The 20,611-nt window shown below is 54.5% G+C and overlaps 1 protein-coding gene across 1 annotated transcript; it reads left to right on the top strand.

The window, feature by feature from the left end:
- Positions 1 to 709: 709 nt before the first annotated feature.
- Positions 710 to 6,439, top strand: EPHX3 (epoxide hydrolase 3). The gene is made up of 8 exons (XM_025368330.1): positions 710 to 803; positions 1,864 to 2,151; positions 2,259 to 2,344; positions 2,730 to 2,887; positions 3,036 to 3,164; positions 5,508 to 5,611; positions 5,701 to 5,837; positions 5,945 to 6,439. The coding sequence occupies exons 2-8, from the start codon at positions 1,909 to 1,911 to the stop codon at positions 6,168 to 6,170; spliced, it is 1,083 nt and encodes a 360-aa protein (XP_025224115.1). The 5' UTR covers positions 710 to 803; positions 1,864 to 1,908; the 3' UTR covers positions 6,171 to 6,439.
- Positions 6,440 to 20,611: the final 14,172 nt, after the last annotated feature.

Here is a 20,611-nt window from a genome sequence, read left to right as displayed (position 1 = left end):
ATGTTCAAGGATATCGGGAGAAGGTTGCAAAATAGGAGGAAGAAGCTGGCTGGGTTTTTTTTGTTTTGTTTTTGTTGTTTTTTTTGAGTCCGAGTCTGGCTCTGTCGCCCAGGCTGGAGTGCAGTGGCGCAATCTCGGCTCACTGCAACCTCTGCCTCCTGGGTTCACGCCATTCTCCTGCCTCAGCCTCCCGAGTAGCTACAGGCGCCAGCCACCACGCCCGGCTAATTTTTTTGTATTTGTTTGTTTGTTTAGTAGAGACGGGGTTTCACCATGTTAGCCAGGATGGTCTCGATCTCCTGACCTTGTGATCCGCCCGCCTCGGCTTCCCAAAGTGCTAGGATTACAGGCGTGAGCCACCGCGCCCGGCCAGAAGCTGGCTTCTTGCAGGGACAGCAGGGCCGCAAGGCTCTGTGACTCTAGGCCCCATCACACCCGGCCCTGTCCCACTTCCTTTTTCGGCCAGAACCCCAGAACCCCAGTGATTCAATAGGTCGGGTCCTCCTCGGGGGAACCAGGCCTGCCCTCTAGGAATCAGGGTATCCCCGCCTCCTTGGCCAGCTCTCGGAGCCTGGGACTCAACACCTGCCGATTGGCTGCCGGGCCAGGACCTGTCGCTTGGGCATCAGTGGCCGCCGCCGTCCAATCACAGACGTACAGGGGCGGGCGTGTGGGCCTGTTGGACCAGCAGGAGGACGGCGACGGGCCGAGGCCGCTGGACCCGCCGTTGGAACCACAGCTGGGTGAAGTCAGTGCTGCTAGGTCTTTGGAGCCAGACCCAGGGGAGGGTCGCGCGCCCCAGGGTGGGGAGCACCAGGCGGGCGTCGGCCGGGCCTCCCGAAGCCTCCTCGAGCCGTTAATACCGCCAGTGCCTCCCTCCTAGTCCTACATCTGGCATTGCCTGTTCCTCTTCGGCTTCCAGGCCCGCCCGACCCGCCATATTAGGTCCCGGCCCCGCCCTCCGTCTCATTGGCCCCCCCCAACCCAGGCCGACCCTCAGCTCTTTGGCCCAGGCTCCCGCCTTCTCCGCCCAATGTTAGGCCTCACCTTCTCTAGGATCCACCCTCTCCCCGCCCACCTTCATAAGCCACACCTACCACTCCAACTCTCCTTTCTGGCTTGTAGGCCGCACCTACTCTGCATATGCCCCGCCCCTCACTCCAGGTCCGCCCACTTAACTGAGGATCCAGGATGCCCTCCTTAAGGTTTGGGCTCGGAATTGCCTTTTTTTTTTTTTTTTCTTGTGACGGAGTTTCCCTGTTGTCACCCAGGCTGGAGTGCAGTGGCGCGATCTGAGCTCACTGCAACCTCCACGTCCCGGGTACAAGCGATTCTCCTGCCTCAGCCTCCCAAATAACTGGGATTACAGGCGCCCACCACCACGCCCACCTACTTTTTGTATTTTTAGTAGAGACGGGGTTTCACCACATTGACCAGGCTGGTCTCGAGCTCTTGACCACAGGTGATCCGCCCGCCTCGGCCTACCAAAGTGCTGGGCTTACAGGCATGAGCCACCGCGCCCGGGTCGGAATTGCCTTCTTTAGACCCTCGCCCACCTGCTGCTGAGTCCTCCTGGGCCCCGCCCCAGTCCTAAGCCCCGCACACGCCCTGCTAGGCCCCGCCCATTTCTTTCCCCCATTTCCAACCCGTTCCTCCCCAGCCTCTGCACCCTACCCTTATTTCCTGTCCCTGTCGCGCCCAGGTGTTTACCTGGCACTCAGGTGAGTCGTGCGCTCCGGCGGTTTCGGTCGGAGCTGCCTGCCTCTTCCGTCAGCGCGTCCCACAAACCCCGACGGCACGGAGGGGCCCCAGGCCAAAGGCGGTGGGCCCCTGAGCCCTGACACCGCCTCGCCACTGCTGCAGGTGACCCCGGCCGGCAGCGCCGCCGTGGTCCCGGAGCGCAGCGACATGCCCGAGCTGGTGGTAACAGCGCTGCTGGCGCCGTCGCGCCTGTCGCTGAAGCTGCTGCGCGCCTTCATGTGGAGCCTGGTGTTCTCGGTGGCGCTGGTGGCCGCGGCGGTCTACGGCTGCATAGCGTTCACGCACGTGCTGTGCCGGCCCCGGCGCGGCTGCTGTGGACGCCGTCGGAGCGCGTGCCCCGCCTGCCTGAGCGACCCCTCGCTGGGCGAGCATGGTTTCCTGAACCTCCAGGTGATCGCACGGGGGCGCTATCGGGGCTGCGGGGTCGTGTGGGATCGAGACGGTTCAAGCCTAGGGAGGGAGGGTTCCCCAGGCTTCAGGCCGTGCCCTCCCCCTAGAGCTCGGGCCTGCGTCTGCACTATGTCTCGGCTGGACAAGGCAACGGACCCCTCATGCTGTTTCTGCACGGCTTCCCTGAGAACTGGTACGTCTGGGGCCCAGGGGCCTGAGGCGCACGGGACTCGGGGGCAGGTGGAGCTTGGGTTCCCAAGAGGCAGTGGGGAGGGCTGCGTAGATCGGGACAAGCTGAACATAGATGGGGACAGGGGTACTGGCCAGCATACCCAGGATCCCTAGGCCTTGAAGGGACAGGACAAAGGGGTACTGAGGTTGATTGAGGCTCCCTGGATTCAGGGTGTAGTTGGCTTCAGCCTCAGCCTCTGCCTCTGCCTCTGCCTGGGATTCCCCATCCTCCTTTTAGGGGAAGTTTAGAGCAGGAAGGAGGGGTTGCCAATGGTCGCTGATGGGCGTAGGGTGCAGGTGCAACCTGAGGGCCCTGACTCAGCCTCTCTCCCCCACCCACCTGGCAGGTTCTCCTGGCGTTACCAGCTCAGGGAGTTCCAGAGCCGCTTTCATGTTGTGGCTGTGGATTTGCGAGGTTACGGCCCCTCAGATGCACCCCGGGATGTGGACTGCTACACGATCGACCTGTTGCTGGTGGACATCAAGGATGTCATCCTAGGCCTGGGTGCAGACATACCCCCATCCTAGGCGTGGCCTCCCTCATCCTGCACACACACATACCCCCACTTTCTCCTTGCTGGAACCTACTTCCCCCACCCCTGCTTCAGTCCTACCTGGCACCTCACTTATGCCAGCTCCTCGGATTCCCACAGGTTACTCCAAGTGCGTCCTTGTGGCCCATGACTGGGGTGCCCTCCTTGCCTGGCATTTCTCCATCTACTACCCATCCCTGGTCGAGCGGATGGTTGTGGTCAGTGGTGCTCCCATGTCGGTGTACCAAGGTGTGTGTGGGAGTCTGGGACACTGGGATGTACTTGTGTGCAAGGGGGCAGGTACATGTGTATGTGTTTGCAATTCTCTGTATACCTGTCAACACATCAGGGGCCGAGGGTGCAGCAATCAACCCAGGTCCCTTCCGTTGTGGAACTCCTCATTCGGAAATTAATGACACGCCAGACCCAGTGGCTCACACCTGTAATCTGAGCCCTCTGGGCCGCTGAGGTGGGAGGATCACTTGAGGCCAGGAGTTCAAGACCAGTCTGGTCAACATAGCAAGACCCCAACTGTCTCTACAAAAAAAAAAAAAAAGAAAAATTGTCATTGGTGGTGCATGCCTGTAGTCCCAGCTACTCGGGAGGCTAATGCAGGAGAACTTCCTGAACGCGGGAGGTGGAGGTTGCAGTGAGCCGAAACCATGCCATTGCACTCCAGCCTAGGCAACAAGAGCAAAACTCTGTCTCAAAAAATACATAAAATAAAATATGGTCAGGCGTGGTGGCTGTTGCCTGTAATCCCTGCACTTTGGGAGGCCAAGGCCGGTGGATGGCTTGAGCCCAGAAGTTCAAGACCAGCCTGGCCAACATGGTGAAACCCTGTCTCTACCAAAAATACAAAAAAGTCAGCCGGCCATGGTGGCGCACACCTGTAGTCTCAGCTACTCGGGAGGCTGAGGCAAGAGCATCGCTTGAACCTGAGAATTGGAGGTTGCAGTGAGCCAAGATCGCACCACTGCACTCCAGCCTGGACAACAGAGTAAGATTCTGTCTCAAAAATAAAATAAAATAAAATAAAAATCAATCACAACACACTTAGGACTAATCCACATTGTTTTATAGTGTTTACAGTAACAAGGAACGTGCACACAGTAACCTACTGAAGGCTCCTGGGCTTATGAAGGTTGTGTTATCCCCATGTTCCAGCTGGAGGAAACTGAGGCTGGGGAGGTTAACAATGTCTGTCATATCACCTGATGTTAATGCTCAGCATTGTGGTCATAACTGTGCTCTCTCTCTTTCTCTCTCTCGTTGTTTTCTTTTTCTTTTTCTTTTTCTTTTTTTGAGACAGAATCTTGCTCTGTCGCCAGGCTGGAGTACAGTGGTGTGATCTCAGCTCACTGCAACCTCCGCCTCCCAGGTTCAAGTGATTCCCCTGCCTCAGCCTCCCAAGTAGCTGGAATTACAGTCCACCACGCCAGGCTAATTTTTTGTATTTTAGTAGAGACGGGGTTTCACCACGTTGGCCAAGATGGTCTCAATCTCCTGACCTCATGATCTTCCCAAAGTGCTGGAATTACAGGTGAGAGCCACCATGCCCAGCCACTTTTTTTTTTCTTGAGATGGAGTCTCGCTCTGTGCAGTGCAGTGGCGCAATGTCAGCTCACGGCAACCTCCACTCACGGCAACCTCCGCCTCTCAGGTTCAAGTGATTCTCTTGCCTCAGCTTCCTCAGTAGCTGAAACTACAGACGTGTGCCACCATACCCGGCTAATTATTTTGTGTTTTTAGTAGAGACAGGATTTCACCATGTTGGCCAGGCTGGTCTTGAACTCCCAGGCTCAAGCGATCTGCTGCCCTCGGCCTCCCAAAGTGCTGGGATTACAGGAGTGAGCCACCACGCCTAGCAACTTCTACCTCCTGGGTTCAAGTGACTCTCCTTCCTTAGCCTCCAGAATAGCGGGGACTACAGACACACGCCACCATGCCCAGCTAATTTTTGTATTTTTAGTGGCGATGGGGTTTCATTGTGTTGTCCAGGTTAGTGTCTAACTCCTGACCTCAAGAGATCTACCCGCCTTGACCTCCCAAAGTGCTGGGATTACAGGCGTGAGCCACCGCGCCCGGCCTATATATATATACATACATATATATACACACACACACAGACACACACACACACACATATATATATATATATATATATATATATATATTTTTTTTTTTTTTTGTAGATACAGGGGTCTCCTTAAGTTGCTTAGGATGAACAGGGAGTTTTGTCTGTCTCATTCACTGCTGTATCTAGAACAAGGCCTGGCATGCAGTAGTTGCTCAATAAGTGTTAGCTGAATAAAGCAGAAGAAACGCACCCTGGCCTGGGCAGGGGAAGCACACCAGTGGATATGGGGGTTCCCAGGAGATGCCCCCATCCTGTGGATAGTGAAACATGGCAGGAGGGAATGTAGCTGGTGGCCACGCCAGGAGGGGTGTCTGGTACCTTCACAGACCCAGGCAGGCAGCAGTGGCATTCCTGAGGCTTGTGTGCCTGACCTGGGTGTGTGTAGGGGTGCAGGTGTGTGGGGCCATCCCAGGGGCAGGCCTTACATCTCTCCCCTAACCTTTCCATCCCAGACTATTCCCTGCACCACATCAGCCAGTTCTTCCGTTCCCACTACATGTTCCTGTTCCAGCTGCCCTGGCTGCCCGAGAAGCTGCTGTCTATGTCTGACTTCCAGGTACAGAGGGTACCGGTTGAAGGGAGGAGGGAAGCAGGTCAGGGCTGGGCAGACTGGGCACCGAAGCCAGAGTCCTGCTGTGTACCTAGATTCTGAAGACCGCCCTCACCCACCACAAGACAGGCATCCCACGCTTGACCCCCAACGAGCTCGAGGCCTTCCTTTATAACTTCTCTCAGCCTGGTGGCCTCACCGGGCCCCTTAACTACTACCGAAACCTCTTCAGGTAAGACCAGATGCCAAGCATGAACGCAGGAGATTTGCAGGGGCTGGGCGGGGGTGGGAGGCAGCCATCCTTCTGCCTGTCTGTCTGCCTGTCTGTCCTGGCCACAGGAACTTCCCCTTGGAACCCCAGGAGCTGGCCACACCCACATTGCTGCTGTGGGGGGAGAAGGACACTTACTTGGAGCAGGGGCTGGTGGAAGCCATCAGCAGCCGCTTTGTGCCAGGCCGCTTGGAGGCCCACATCCTGCCAGGCATGGGGCATTGGATCCCACAGAGCAACCCCCAGGAGATGCACCAGTACATGTGGGCCTTCTTGCAAGACCTGCTGGACTAGTGGCCCTTGCTGGCCTGCCCAGGAGGCATGGATACTCAGGAAGGAACACCCATATCTGCCTGTGCCTGGGAGTCCATACAATGTCCATACATGGGTGGACTCTTGACTCGCTCATACGTATGGGACTCCTGGATCTCACACAGGTGCACCTATGGGTGCCTTGGGACACACGAACCCCTGTACTCACAGGCATGGATGCATGCATGTGTAACAAGCACTTTGACCCTGGGAACTGGGTATACCTCTCCTCCAGTGGAGCCAGATGCCAAAGGGCCTCACTCTGCTCTTTGCCAAAGTCGGTTCTCTGCCATAGCTGCACAAACCTTAAACCCTGACCTTCCTGTCCCCGCCTTCCACCTCCTGCCTGGGTCTTCAGCTCAGTGCTACTCTAAATACGATACTGCTGACCGCATTTGGCTACTTCAAGTTAAACGTATGTTAATTGAAATGAAATACAATGAAAATGCAGTGCTCAGTCACACCAGCTGTATTTCTTTTTTTTTTTTTTCCTTGAGACAGAGTCTTGCTCTGTTGCCCAGGCTGGATGGAGTGCAATGGATGCAGTCTCGGCTCACTGCAGCCTCCACCTCCCGGGTTCCAGCGATTCTTGTGCCTCAGCCTCTCGAGTAGCTGGGCGAGACCATCCTGGCTAACATGGTGAAACGCTGTCTCTACTAAAAATACAAAAAATTAGCCAGGCGTGGTGGCGGGTGCCTGTAGTCCCAGCTACTCAGGAGGCTGAGGCAGGAGAATGGTGTGAATCTGGAAGGCAGAGCTTGCAGTGAGCTGAGATCGTGCCACTGCACTTCAGCCTGGCAACAGAGGGAGACTCTGTCTCAAAAAAAAAGAGCAAAAAGAGCAGGGGGCCTCCCTGCCTGGCCCCTGGCAACCACCCCAAGGGCAGACCCTCATGAGCAGGCAGACGGGTGTGCAGATTCCTCTCCAGCCAGTCCCAGGAGAGCTCCCGCAAGCCCTTTCCCTCACACGCCCGTCATGACCCCAGGCTTGGTCAGGTCAAGTTCTCTTGCCCTGGCCTGGGCTGGCCTGCCTCAGATCCCTGGGAAAACAGCTCTTGTCTCTGTTAGGACAAGTGAGATTCTGGATTCAGGGCAGGAAGGGACCAGCTCCCAGAACGGCTATCTGGGATCTGAGGCCTGCCTCTCCAGCTCCTGGAAACTTCTGCTCCAAATTAGCCACAGTTTCCGCTGACTCTGGAGCCCTCTGGGGTGGGGGTTACATGTGGAGGGTGTGCCACTCAGCCCCAGGCTGACCATAGCATCAGTTTGTACCTCCCTGGCTTGTGCCTGGCTTTTGGGGGACGTTACCATCATCACCTGTACCATGAGGACTGAGGGTCCCTGAGAAATACATTCTCCTGTCTCTGAGATGGGCCTGCCTGCTGGTCATCCGCCTCCCTTATCCCCAGCACAACATCCTGTGTGTGTGTGTGTGTGTGCGCGCGTGTGTGTGATGTGTGTGAGATGGAGTCTTGCTCTGTTGCCCAGGCTGGAGTGCAATGGTGCGATCTCGGCTCACTGCAACCGCCTCCCGGGCTCAAGCAATTCTCCTGTTTCTACCTCCTGAGCAGCTGGGATTACAGGCGCCTGCCACCACACCCAGCTAATTTTTGTATTTTTAGCGGAGATGGGGTTTCACCATGTTGTCCAGGCTGCTCTCGAATTCCTGACCTCATGATCCGCCTACCTTGGCCTCCCAAAGTGCTGGGACTACAGGCGTGAGCCACTGCGCCCGCACAACATCATTTTATTCAACATAGATACCAGGCGGTGTTATAGGTCCTAGTGATAGAGTGTAAGCCGGAAAGAGTTTAAGGAGGAGAGAGCTGACAGGACTCAGGGAAGGCTACACTGAAGACCAGCAGGTGGGACCCTAGCTGGGGGATGCACTTATTTATTGTTGTTTTGAGACAGGGTCTCACTGTGTTGCCCAGGCTGGAATGTAGTGGTGTGATCTTAGCTCACAGCAGTCTACACCTCCTGAGCTCAATCAATCCTCCTGCTTCAGCTTCCGGAGTAGCTGCGACTATAGGGGCATGCCACCGTGCCAGTCTAATTTTTATTTATTTATTTATTTATTTATTTATTTATTTTTTGAGAATGGAGGCTTGCTCTGTTGCCCAGACTGGAGTGTAGCGGCATGATCTCAGCTCACTGCAACCTCCACCTCCTGGGTTCAAGCGATTCTCCTGCCTCAGCCTCTCCAGTAGCTACGATTACAGGCGCATGCCACCACACCTGGCTAATTTTTGTAATTTTAGTAGAGACGGGGTTTTGCCATGTTGGCCAGGCTGATCTCGAACGCCTGACCTCAAGCAATCCACCTGCCTCGGCTTCCCAAAAATTTTTTATAGAGACAGATGTCTCACTATGCTGCACAGGGTGGTCTCAAACTCCTCGGCTCAAGTGATCCTCCCACCTCGGCCTCCCAAAGTGCCGGGATTGCAGGCATGAGCCACCGTGCCCGTCCTGGGATGCACTTTTTTGGGAAGTGGGAAGTAGTGACTAGGAAGGTCCCAGGCGGGAAGAAGCTTGGGTCATTGGAGTCACAACACGCAGGCCAGGGGCTTGCTAAGGCAGAGTGAGCGAGGAGGCTTCAGAGAAGAGGCCACATAGCCAGACCGCCAGGGGCTGCGAGGAGCTTGGATTCGATTCTCAAGGGGAGCCAGGGGAGGGTTTTCAGCAGGGGAGGGACATGGCTTGCATTTTGAAGAGCTCCCTGTGGCGGTTGGACAGTCCCACGCAAGAGTGCGAGCGCCGAGGCCTGCGGGGGGCTGCGCGCGGCCACAGCACAGGGCGGTCCCACTGTCCCGACCAAGCAGGGACCCCAGGGCCTGGCCCAACCCGGGGCCCCCCTGCCGGGGTGGGAGCAAGGCCCCCCGCCCCGGGGAGGCGAGAAGACGGGCAGAAGGAGGAGGGAGCCACTGAGACGTGGGGCCCCGGGACATCGGAGCTCGCGGCGGAGGTTTGGGGCGAGGAGGCCTGTGGACAGGACCAGGACGGCGTCCAGGGGGCGGTGGGTCCAGCGACGGTTGCCGGGGTGACGGGGGACGGGTTGATGGTTGACCGGAACGGGTAGCGGTTGTCCGGGTGACCGGAGGGGCCCAGGCAAAGGCTGACGGGAGGCCTGGGTCAGTTGCCCTGGCGACGGGGTTCCGCTGACGGTTGCTAGGGCGACGGAAAGGCGCCTTCTTCCGCCTGCGCGGCTGCAGGCGGGAGGGAGGCGGGGTCTTCTGGAGAAGGCGATCGCGTCGATTGGGCAGAGTCCTGGCTAGTGAGCCAATAGAGACTCGTGTCTCTCCTAGACCCGCCTCCCCCAGCCTGAGCCAATCCCGGCCCGCTTTTTTTTTTTTTTTTTTTTTCCGCCTGGCCCAAGGGCTTGTCGCGCGCATCTTTTAGGGCTGCAGCGGGTACGTCGGGGGCTTGGCCTGGGGTTTCTCCCAGTTTCGGCCTATCCCTCTCCCTGCCTCTAGTCCACTTTCTGTCACTCACTCTCTCACTCCTCACTCATTCAGAGGTCTAGTCTGCATTGATGGTCCAGTAGTAGAATTCTCACTTCCCATTCATTCATTCATCCATTCATCTGTCCCTGCCACCAGTTCTAGGAGGGATGGTGGGAGACAAAACCGGGCTCTGACACTGCCAGCAGGGTGTGATCAGGCCCTGGTGGAATGAGAAACGGGAGGAGCACTTACCTGTGGGGAGGGAGGGAAGGCTCCCTGGAGGAAGCAGTCTTGGAGCTGAACCTTGCAAAGCTGGGCTCCGACTCACAGAAGCCTCCCACGCAGGGATGATTTAGCATTTCCGTGAGACTGGGAGGAAAGTTTGGGATCGGAAGACGTGGAACTGTAAAAGGCTTCACATGCCAGCAGGGGAGGGTCTCGGACAGATGCGTGTGTCTGGAATGTCACTTGGGGGATGGTGAGAAGGCGGACCAGAGGGGCAGACGGAGGGTGGGGAGGCCTCAGAGGAGGATGGGCGTGGTCCAGGCAGTGGAGAACGAGACTCAAGTCCAGGCACTGGAAGAGGAGCAGATACGATGGGAAGGTAGAGAGGCAGGTTTGGGATATATTCATTCTGACGGGGCTGGATCCCAGGGTAGGGACCTAGAAGCATGTTACGGGCTAAAGACAAAAACAGCCCAGCAAGCATTGGTGTATTGTGCGGCAGAGAGTCTCTGAAGCTGGGAGCGAGGGTGAAGTCTCCCTAGAGCAGAATGGACAACAAGACTGAGCCCTGAGGACCCCCAACACCTCAGAGACAGAGAAGAGAGGCCACAAAGGTAGGAGGTGAGGCCGGGCGCGATGGCTCATGGCTGTAATCCTAGCACTTTGGGAGGCGGAGGCCGGCGGATCACAAGGTCAGGAGATCAAGACCATCCTGGATAACATGGTGAAACCCCATCTCTATCAAAAATACAAAAAATTAGCCGGGCATGGTGGCACACACCTGTAGTCCCAGCTACTCGGGAGGCTGAGGCAGGAGAATCACTTGAACCTGGGAGGCAGAGGTTGCAGTGGGCCAAGATCATGCCACTGCACTCCAGCCTGGGCGACAGAGGGAGACTCCGCCTCAAAAAAAAAAAAAGAAAAAGAAAAAGAAAGAAAGAAAGAAAATAAAAGAAAGAAAGATCAGGCACAGTGGCTCACGCCTGTAATCCCAGCACTTTGAGAGGCCGAGGCGGGAGGATCACGAGGTCAGGAGTTGGAGACCAGCCTGTCCAACACAGTGAAACCCTGTCTCTACTAAAAATGCAAAAATCAACTGTGTGTGGTGGTGGGCGCCTGTAATCTCAGCTACTCGGGAGGCTGAGGCAGGAGAATCGCTTGAACCCAGGAGGTGGAAGTTGCAGTGAGCCAAGATCACACCACTGTACTGCAGCCTGGGCAACAGAGCTAGACTCCGTCTCAAAAAAAAAAAAAGATAGGAGGTGAACCAGGCAAAAGTGGTGCCCCAGCAATGGAGGAGGGAGGAGTGTCAAGGAATAGGGATGTAGTTCCTGGTGTCAAAAGCTGCTGAGAGACAAGCGTGGTGGTTCATGCCTTTAATCCCAGCATTTTGGGAGGCTGAGGAGGGAGGATCACTTCAGACCAAGAGTTTTGAGACCAGCCTTGGAAACACTGCAAGACCCCTTGTCTCAAAAAAAAAAAAAAAAAAAAAAAAATTTTAACTGCTGGGCATGGAGGCTTGTGCCTGCAGTCCCAGCTACTTAGGAGGCTGAGATGGGAGGATTGCTTGAGCTTGTGAGGTCAAGACTACAGTGAGCTGTGATCATGCCACTGCACTCCAGCCTGGGCAACAGAGCAAGACCCTGTCTTAAACAAACAAAAACCCAGGCCAGGCACAGTGGCTCACTCGTGTAATCCCAGCACTTTGGGAGGCCAGGGTGAGCAGATCACTTGAGGCCAGGAGTTCAAGATCAGCCTGGCCAACATGGTGAAACTCCGTCTCTACTTAAAAAAAAAAAAAAAAAAGGCCGGGCACGGTGGCTCACGCCTGTAATCCCAGCACTTTGGAAGGCCGAGGCGGGCGGATCACAAGGTCAGGAGATCGAGACCATGGTGAAACCCCGTCTCTACTAAAAATAGAAAAAATTAGCTGGGCGCAGTGGCGGGCACCTGTAGTCCCAGCTACTCGGGAGGCTGAGGCCGGAGAATGGCGTGAACCCAGGAGGCGGAGCTTGCAGTGAGCCGAGATTGCGCCACTGCACTCCAGCCTGGGCGACAGAGCGAGACTCCGTCTCAAAAAAAAAAAAAAAAAAAAAAAAAAAGAGTGAAACTCCATCTCAGAAAAAAAGAAAAAATGAAAACCCAAAACAAAACAAAAAACAACTGCTGAGATAATCAAGCAAGACCCATGGAAATCTCCAAGTTATGAGGGAGGAAAGCCAAGAGTGAGACTGAAGGCAGAGGGCTTGGCTGCTCTGAATGAGGTTAAGCAGGGATGGGCAAGGGAATATTGGAGGCTTGGGGAAAAACAACAGAACACATTCAAACAGAGTAATGCGGTCAGGCACTCAGGCTCACACCTGTAATCCCAGAGCTTTGGGAGACTGAGGAGAGAGAATCACTTGAGTTTAGGAGTTTGAGACCAGCCTGGGCAACACAGTGAGACCCAGTCTCTAAAAATAAAAAATGAAAAAAAAGACAAACCAGAAAATTTGAGGCAGGTTTGCTGCAAGGACTATACACAGAGGCATGGGCAGAGTTTGGGGAAACCAACAGGAGTTGGTGAGACACCCAGGGCAAGCATCCTTGGGGATCCCTTATCATTTCTGGAAGCTCCCGACAGGGCAAGGGGAAGGATGTTAGCAGAGCCTAGGGAGAGAGTCGTGTGCATGACGGACATAGCCAAGTTGAGGCGACCCTGCAGGGAAGGACCCAGGAGGATTAGTGTCCCCTATTCACTTTCCTCTGACTACTTTTTTTTTTTTTTTTGAGACAAGGTGTCGCTCTTGTTGCCCAGGCTGGAGTGCAGTGACGTGATCTCAGCTCACTGCAACCTCTGCCTCCCAGGTTCAAGCGATTCTCCTGCCTTAGCCAAGTAGCTGGAATGACAGACGCCCGCCACCATGCCCAGCAATTTTTGTATTTTTAGTAGAGACAGAGTTTCACCATGTTGGCCAGGTTGGTCTCGAACTTAGGTGATTCACCCGCCTCAGCCTCCCAAAGTGCTGGGATTAGAGACATGAACCACCACGCCTGGCCAATTTTTGTATTTTTAGTAGAGATAGGGTTTCACCATGTTGGCCAGGTTGCTCTCAAACTCCTGACCTCAAGTGATCTGCCCTCCTCAGCCTCCCAAAGTGCTGGGATTACAGGCGTGGGCCACTGCACCTGGCCAGATTTTCACTTCATCACGGAAGAGATTTCAGCCTGTGGCTAAGGAAGAAGGTAATGAAAGCCTAGGGGAGGAGCTCCCCTTCTCTCATGGAGGAGGGAAGGTAGTTGGGACAGTGGGGACAAGTGCCACCCCTACAGGAAGGAGGACAAACTTCTGGAGCCAGGGAGGCAAAAACGAGCAGTAAGGGCAGGGGTTCCCAAACCTCAGGCCACAGAGAAACGGGGCCGTACAGCAGGAGCTGAGTGGCAGGAGAGCCAGCAAGGCTCCATCTGTATTTACAGCCCCTCCCGCTCCGCACATTACCACCTGAGCTCTGCCTCGTGTCAGATAAGCAGCAGCATTAGATTCTCATAGGAGTGCAAATCCTACTGTGAACTGCGCATGCAAGGGATCTAGATTGCATGCTCCTTATGAGTATCTAATGCCTGATGATCTGTCACTGTCTCGCATCACCCTCAGATGGGACCAACTAGTTGTAGGAAAACAAGCTCAGGGCTCCCACTGACTCTACATTATGGTCGTATCATTATTTCATCATATAGTGCCATGTAATAATAATAGAAATGAAGTGAACAAAAAAATCTAATGCGTTTGAGGCTGGTCGCGGCGGCTCATGCCTGTAATTCCATCACTTTGGGAGGCCGAGGCAGATGGATCACTTGAGACCAGGAATTAGAGACCAGCCTGGCCAACGTGATGAAACCCTATCTACTGAAAATACAAAAACTAGTTGGGCATGGTGGCGCACGCCTGTAATTCCAGCTAATCAGGAGGCTGAGGCACAAGAATCACTTGAACCCAGGAGGCAGAGGTTGCAGTGAGCTGAGATCATGCCACTGCACTCTAGCCTGGGTGACAGAGCAAGACTCTGTCTCAAATACATAAATATAAATAAAAATGTAGACCGAGTGCGGTGGCCCATGCCTGTAATCCCAGCACTTTGGGAGGCTGAGACGGGCAAACCACCTGAGGTCAGAGGTTCGAGACCAGCCTGGCCAACATGGTGAAACTCTGCCTCTACTAAAAATACAAAAATTAACTGGGTGTGGTGGTGCATGCCTATAACCCCAGCTACTCGGGAGGCTGAGGCAGGAGAAACGCTTGAACACGGGAGGCAGAGGTTGCAGTCAGCCGAGATTGTGCCAATGCACTCCAGCCTGGGCAACAGAGTGAGACTCCATCTCCAAAAAAAAAAANGGTGCATGCCTATAACCCCAGCTACTCGGGAGGCTGAGGCAGGAGAAACGCTTGAACACGGGAGGCAGAGGTTGCAGTCAGCCGAGATTGTGCCAATGCACTCCAGCCTGGGCAACAGAGTGAGACTCCATCTCCAAAAAAAAAAAGGAGGGGGGGAGGGGTGGGCCAGTGGCCACGCATGGCTCTCATCTGTAATCCTAGCACTTTGGGAGGCCAAGGCAGGAGGATTACCTGAGATCAGAAGTTTGAGACCAGCCTGACCAACATGGAGAAACCTCGTCTCTACTAAAAATACAAAATTAGCCGGGTGTGGTGGCACATGCCTGTAGTCCCAGCTACTCGGGAGGCTGAGGCAGGAGAATCGCTTGAACCTGGGAGGTGGAGGTTGGGGTGAGCCAAGATCACGACACTGCGCTCCAGCCTGAGCAACAAGAGCGAAACTCCATCTCAAAAAATTAAAAAATAAAAAAAGTATCACTTGAATCATCCCGAAACCACCCCCTACCCCGGTCTGTGGAAAAATTGTCTCTCACAAAGCCAGTCCCTGGTGCCAAAGAGGTTGGAGGTCGCTGAGTTAGGGGACATCAGAACATCCCAATTCAGAGGTGAGCAAGGGGAGATAAGATCCAGGGTGAGGCCATGGGCATGGAAGGTTGCTGAGGTCCAGAGTCCAGGGCCTGAGAAGACAGGACAGAGAACAGGGTGTCAGACACAATGGAAGGTTCTGGGGTGGGGAAACCAGCACCCCCAGAAGGGGTTGAGAATGACCTCCCCTCTACCCCTCCCCAGAACCACAGAGCTGCAGATGCTCCATCGAAGTGAATTCCAGGCTGGGCTTGGTTGCTCATGCCTGTAATTCCAGCACTTCGGGAGGCTGAGGCAGGAGGATCACTTGAGGCCAAGAGTTCAAGACCCTATCTCTAGGGGGGGGGAAAAAAAAAAAAAAAAAAAGGCTGGGCTCAGTGGCTCACGCCTATAATGCCAGCACTTTGGGAGGCCAAGGTGGGCAGATCATGAGGTCGAGAGATCGAGACTATCCTGGCCAATATGGTGAAACCCCGCCTCTGCTAAAAATATAAAAATTAGCTAGGCGTGGTGGCGCGCGCCTGTAGTCCCAGCTACTGGGGAGGCTGAGGCAGGAGAATCGCTTGAACCCAGGAGGCAGAGGTTGCAGTGAGACGAGATCATTCCACTGCACTCCAGCCTGGCGACAGAGCAAGACTCTGTCTCAAAAAAAAAAAAAAAAAGGCCGGGTGCCATGGCTCACACCTGTAATCCCAGCACTTTGGGAGGCTGAGGCGGGCGGATCACAAGGTCAGGAGATCAAGACCATCCTGGCTAACACGGTGAAACCCCATCTCTACTAAAAATACAAAAAATTAGCCGGGCATGGTGGTGGGCGCCTGTAGTCCCAGCTACTCGGGAGGCTGAGGCGGGAGAATGGCGTAAACCCAGGAGGCGGAGCTTGCAGTGAGCCGAGATCGCACCACTGCACTCCAGCCTGGGTAACAGAGTGAGACTCCTTCTCAAAAAAAAAAAAAAAAAAAAAAACCCAAACAAACAAAAAGCGACTTCTCTTCCTCCACTTCCTTTTCTCCTCCATCAGTTCTCACACCCCAACACCCCAGTCTTTCCCTCTGACCTAGCCCCTGATCCAGGGGGTGTGGATATGTCTATGTGCATACAGAGGGTCTCAGGAAGTCTCGAGGGCTGGCCCTGGACACGATCAGGTCCCAACTCCCAATTTATTCATTCATCCAGCTGAAAATGATTTCACTTACTGTGCATCGGGCTCTGTGCTGGATGTTGGGAACTCAGCACTGACCAAGACAGATGCTCACCTAGCTCGCAGTCTGACGGGCGAGCCAGGCAGGATCACATGGAGTCATCAGAGCCCTGATGGAGGCTGTGTGAAACCTCAGGGTAGGCTCCCTGGGAGAAGAGAATGACAGGCCTTCCAAAGTGATTCTTTTCGACCGGGCGCAGTGGCTCACGCCTGTAATCCTAACACTTTGGGAGGCCAAGGTGGGTAGATTGCTTGAGCTCAGGAGTTTGAGACCAGCCAGGGAAAGATGGTGAAATCCCGTCTCTACTAAAATACAAAAAAATTAGCCCAGGTGCAGTGGCTCATGCCTGTAATCCCAGCACTTTCGGAGGCTGAGGCGGGTGAATCACTTGAGGTCAGGAGTTCAAGACCAGCCTAGCCGAACTCCTGACTCTACTAAAAATACAAAAAATTAGCCAGCTGTGATGGCGGGTGGTTGTAATCTCAGCTACTTGGGAAGCTGAAGCAGAAGAACAGCTTGAACCCGGAGGCGGAGGTTGCACTGAGTCAAGATCACACCGTTGTACTCCAGCCTGGGCAACAAGAGTGAAACTCTGTCTCAAAGAGAAAAAAAAAAAAAAAAATTACCTGGGCATGGTGCTGCGCGCCTGTAGTCCCAGCTACTCGGGAGGCTGAGGCATGAGAATCGCTTGAACCTGGGAGGCAGAGTTTGCAGTGAGCTGAGATCGTACCACTGCACTACAACCTGGGCGACAGAATGAGACTCTGTCCCCAAAAAAACAAAAAAACCCAAAGTGATTGTTTGTAAACTAAATCAGATCAGCTTCTTGTGCTAAAACCCTCCAGCGGCTTCACCTTCACTGTGCTTGGGCTAGAATCCCAGACCCTCTGGCCCTTTGGGAGTCAGCCCCACCCGCTTCTCTGACCTCCTCCCCTTTGCTCATTCTGCACCCGGCACCCAGGCTTCCTCACTGTTCCTCTTGTCCACCCTCTCCTTCCTCCTCTGGGCCTTTGCACTCGCTGTTCACTCTGTCTGGAACACCCCAGCCCTGGATGTTTGCCTCGCAGGCTCCTCTTCTCCTTTGGGTGACTTCCCTGCTCTCCCTCACATTTAACCATCTTGTTCTTGTCTCAATGGCTCTGTTTTGGTTTCTTTTCTTTTCTTTCTTTCTTTTTTTTTTTTTTTTTTTGAGATGGAATATCCCTCCGTCACCCAGGCTGGAGTGCAGTGGTGCGATCTCAGCTCATGGCAACCTCCACCTCCCAGGTTCAAGCGATTCACTTGCCTCAGCCTCCCAAGTCACTGGAACTACAGGCGCCCGCCACGATGCCCGGTTAATTTTTGTATTTTTAGTAGAGACGAGGTTTCACCATGTTGACCCAGGCTGGTCTCCAACTCCTGACCTCAGGCGATCCGCCCACCTCAGCCTCCCAAAGTGCTGGGATTACAGGCATGAGCCATCATACCCAGCCTCTTTATTATTATTTTTTTAAGACAGGGTCTTGCTCTTTTGCCCAGGCTGGAGTACAGCGGCACAATCATAGCTCTCTGCAGCCTCAAACTCTGGGCTCAAATGATCCTCCTGCCTTAGCCGCGGAAGTAGATGGTACTACAGGCATGCACCACCTATGCTTGGCTAATTTAAAAGATTTCCTTAGGCCAGGCGCAGTGGCTCACGCCTGTAATCCCAGCGGTTTGGGAGGCCAAGGCAGGTGGATCAGGAGCTCAGGGGTTCGAGACCAGCCTGACCAACATGGTGAAACCCTGTCTCTACTACACACACACACACACACACACACACACACAAAACAAAACAAAACAAAACCAAAAAAAAACTAGCCGGGCATGGTGGCGCATGCCTGTAATCCCAGCTACTCAGGAGGCTGAGGGAGGAGAATCACTTGAATCCAGGAGGCGGAGGTTGCAGTGAGTGGAGATGGTGCCACTGCACTCTAGCCTGGTGACAGAGCGAGACTCTGTCTCAAAAAAAAAAAAAAAAAAAAAAAAATTCTTTCGAAGAGACAGGTGGGGTCTCGCTATGTTGACCAGACTGGTTCTGAACTCCTGGACTCAAGTGATACTCCTTCCTTCGCCTCCCAAAGTGTTGGGATTACAGGCGTGAGCCACCGCGCCCGGCCTTGATGGTTCTTGTTTGTCTGTTTGTTTCTTGTCTGTTTCCCTTCTCAGGGCAGGAACTGGCTCTGTCTTGGGTCACCTCTGCCTACAATAAGGCCTGGCACCAAGTAAGTGTCCAGTAAATGTTTGTTGAACGACTGAATGAAGGTGAGAAGAGCTGGAGGGTCAGAGTAAGCAGCCAGGGGAAAGGAGCCTTTGTGGTATGAGAAGCATGTTCCTACCAGTGGGAACGTTGCAGGCAAAGGCTAGCAAGGCCAAGAGGCAGGGAGATGAAACTGATGAGGTGGGGAGGAATTGTGTTACTTCAGGCAATAGGGAGCCATGGAAGGTTCAAGCGTCAGAGTGTCCCAGGGAAGCAGTGTCCAGGGGACACGGCTGGGTCCAGCCTCCCCACACTTGCCGAAGGCCCACACTCAACTGCCCTCACCCCTGCTGGTTCTCACTAGGCTCCCACAGCCCACTGCCTGGCTGGAGAACCTGGCCCCAGCTTCTGGGCAGAGGGCGGGACCGCAGTCCCAAGAGGAAAAGCCAAGGGCACATTCTCAGGTTCCTGGTCAGCGGGCCGGCAGCTGTGTCTTGGCCTGGCCCCAGGTCCTGCATCCCCAGGGACTGAGCTCATGGAGGAGAAATGCAGTCCCCAGCCAAGGCAGCCAGCAGGAGCTGGAGAGGGGGCTCAAGCCCACCCCCACCACATTGGGAACTGTGCGGCTGCAGGCTGCAAGGCCATGGGAAGGGTTGCTCCGACTGCCCCGTCCCCTAGGGATCTGGACACCTTGGGTGGGTCCCATCACCGTGGCTGGAGGGCAGTGGCAGGAACCCGCAGCTGAGATCCCATCTTTGGCTGAGCGGGTGCTTTTTTTTTTTTTTTTTTTTTTTTTTGAGATGGAGTCTTGCTCTGTCGCCCAGGCTGGAGTGCAGTGGCCGGATCTCAGCTCACTGCAAGCTCTGCCTCCCAGGTTTACGCCATTCTCCTGCCTCAGCCTCCCGAGTAGCTGGGACTACAGGCGCCCGCCACCTCGCCCGGCTAGTTTTTTGTATTTTTTAGTAGAGACGGGGTTTCACCGTGTTAGCCAGGATGGTCTCGATCTCCTGACCTTGTGATCCGCCCGTCTCGGCCTCCCAAAGTGCTGGGATTACAGGCTTGAGCCACCGCACCCGGCCAAGCGGGTGCTTTGTAGATATGTCTTTCTTCTTTTTACTTGAGACAGAGTCTTGCTCTGTTGCTCAGGCTGGAGTGCAGTGGTGCAATCTTGGCTCACTGCAAGCTCTGCCTCCCGGGTTCAAGTGATTCTCCTGCCTCAGCCTCCCAAGTAGCTGGGATTACAGGCGTCTGCCACCAGGCCTGACTAATTTTTGTATTTTTAGTGCAGGTGGGGTTTCACCATATTGGCCAGGCTGGTCTCGAACTCCTGACCTCAAGTGATCTGCCCATTTCAGCCTCCCAAAGTGCTGGGATTACAGGCATGAGCCACCGCTCCTGGCCGGGTCTGTCTTCTTTTAGTCTGTATTCCCCCATACAGTCCTCTGCCTGTGTTTTCACCATTACTGCCCCCTCTCCCACAGACCACGGTGTGCTGTATCAGCAGTCACAGACTCTGAACTTCCCACCTAGTGAAATGTGTGTCCAGGGTCCTTGGTTGCTCCTAGTGATGAGGAGCTCAGCGCCTCCTACAGCATCCATTCCAGCAGAAAGCCCTTTCTCAATTGTTTGAACACAGGAGACGGAGTTGCAATGAGCCGAGATCGAGCCACTGCACCCCAGCCTGGGTGACAGAATGACACTCTGTCTCAAAAAAAAAAAAAAAAAAGGAAAAAAAAAAAGAAAGAAAGAAAGTCCGTTCTCAGATGGGCCAAGGGAGGAGCTGACCTTCCTTGAGGGCCCTAACTTTGCCCCTCAATCCCTAGACCCTTCTGTGGAACCATAGACCATCCCTGCCTGCAAAATTATACTGAATAGAGTGGTTTGAGGCCCCCAAAGTGGCAGCTTTTTTTTTGGGGGGGGGACGGGGTCTCACTCTGTCACCAGGCTGGAGTGCAGTGGTGCAATCTTGGGTCACTGCAACCTCCACCTTCCGGGTTCAAGCGATTCCCCTGCCTCAGCCTCCTGAGTAGCTGGGACTACAGGCGCCCGCCACCACACGCGGCTAATTTTTGGTATTTTTAGTAGAGACGGGGTTTCACCATGTTAGCCAGGATGGTCTGGATCTCCTGACCTTGTGATCTGCCTGGCTTGGCCTCCCAAAGTGCTGGGATTATAGGCATGAGCCACCGTGCCCTGAAGTGGCTCTTCTGGGCTGGGCTTCTCAGCTCCTTCAGCCCCTTCCTGAGTCACCAAATGTCACCTGCTTTGTGCTCACCCCATGCTGGGGGATGCTGGGACCCTCGAGAAACCTCATCCTCTGTCTACCTCAGTCTTTTGTTTGTTTGTTTGTTTTTTGTTTTTGTTTGGAGACAGGGTCTC

This window comes from Theropithecus gelada, chromosome 19 (genome assembly GCF_003255815.1).
Source record: "Theropithecus gelada isolate Dixy chromosome 19, Tgel_1.0, whole genome shotgun sequence".
In the NCBI taxonomy this organism is placed as follows: domain Eukaryota; kingdom Metazoa; phylum Chordata; class Mammalia; order Primates; family Cercopithecidae; genus Theropithecus; species Theropithecus gelada.
This window is presented reverse-complemented; position numbering and strand designations above follow the sequence as displayed.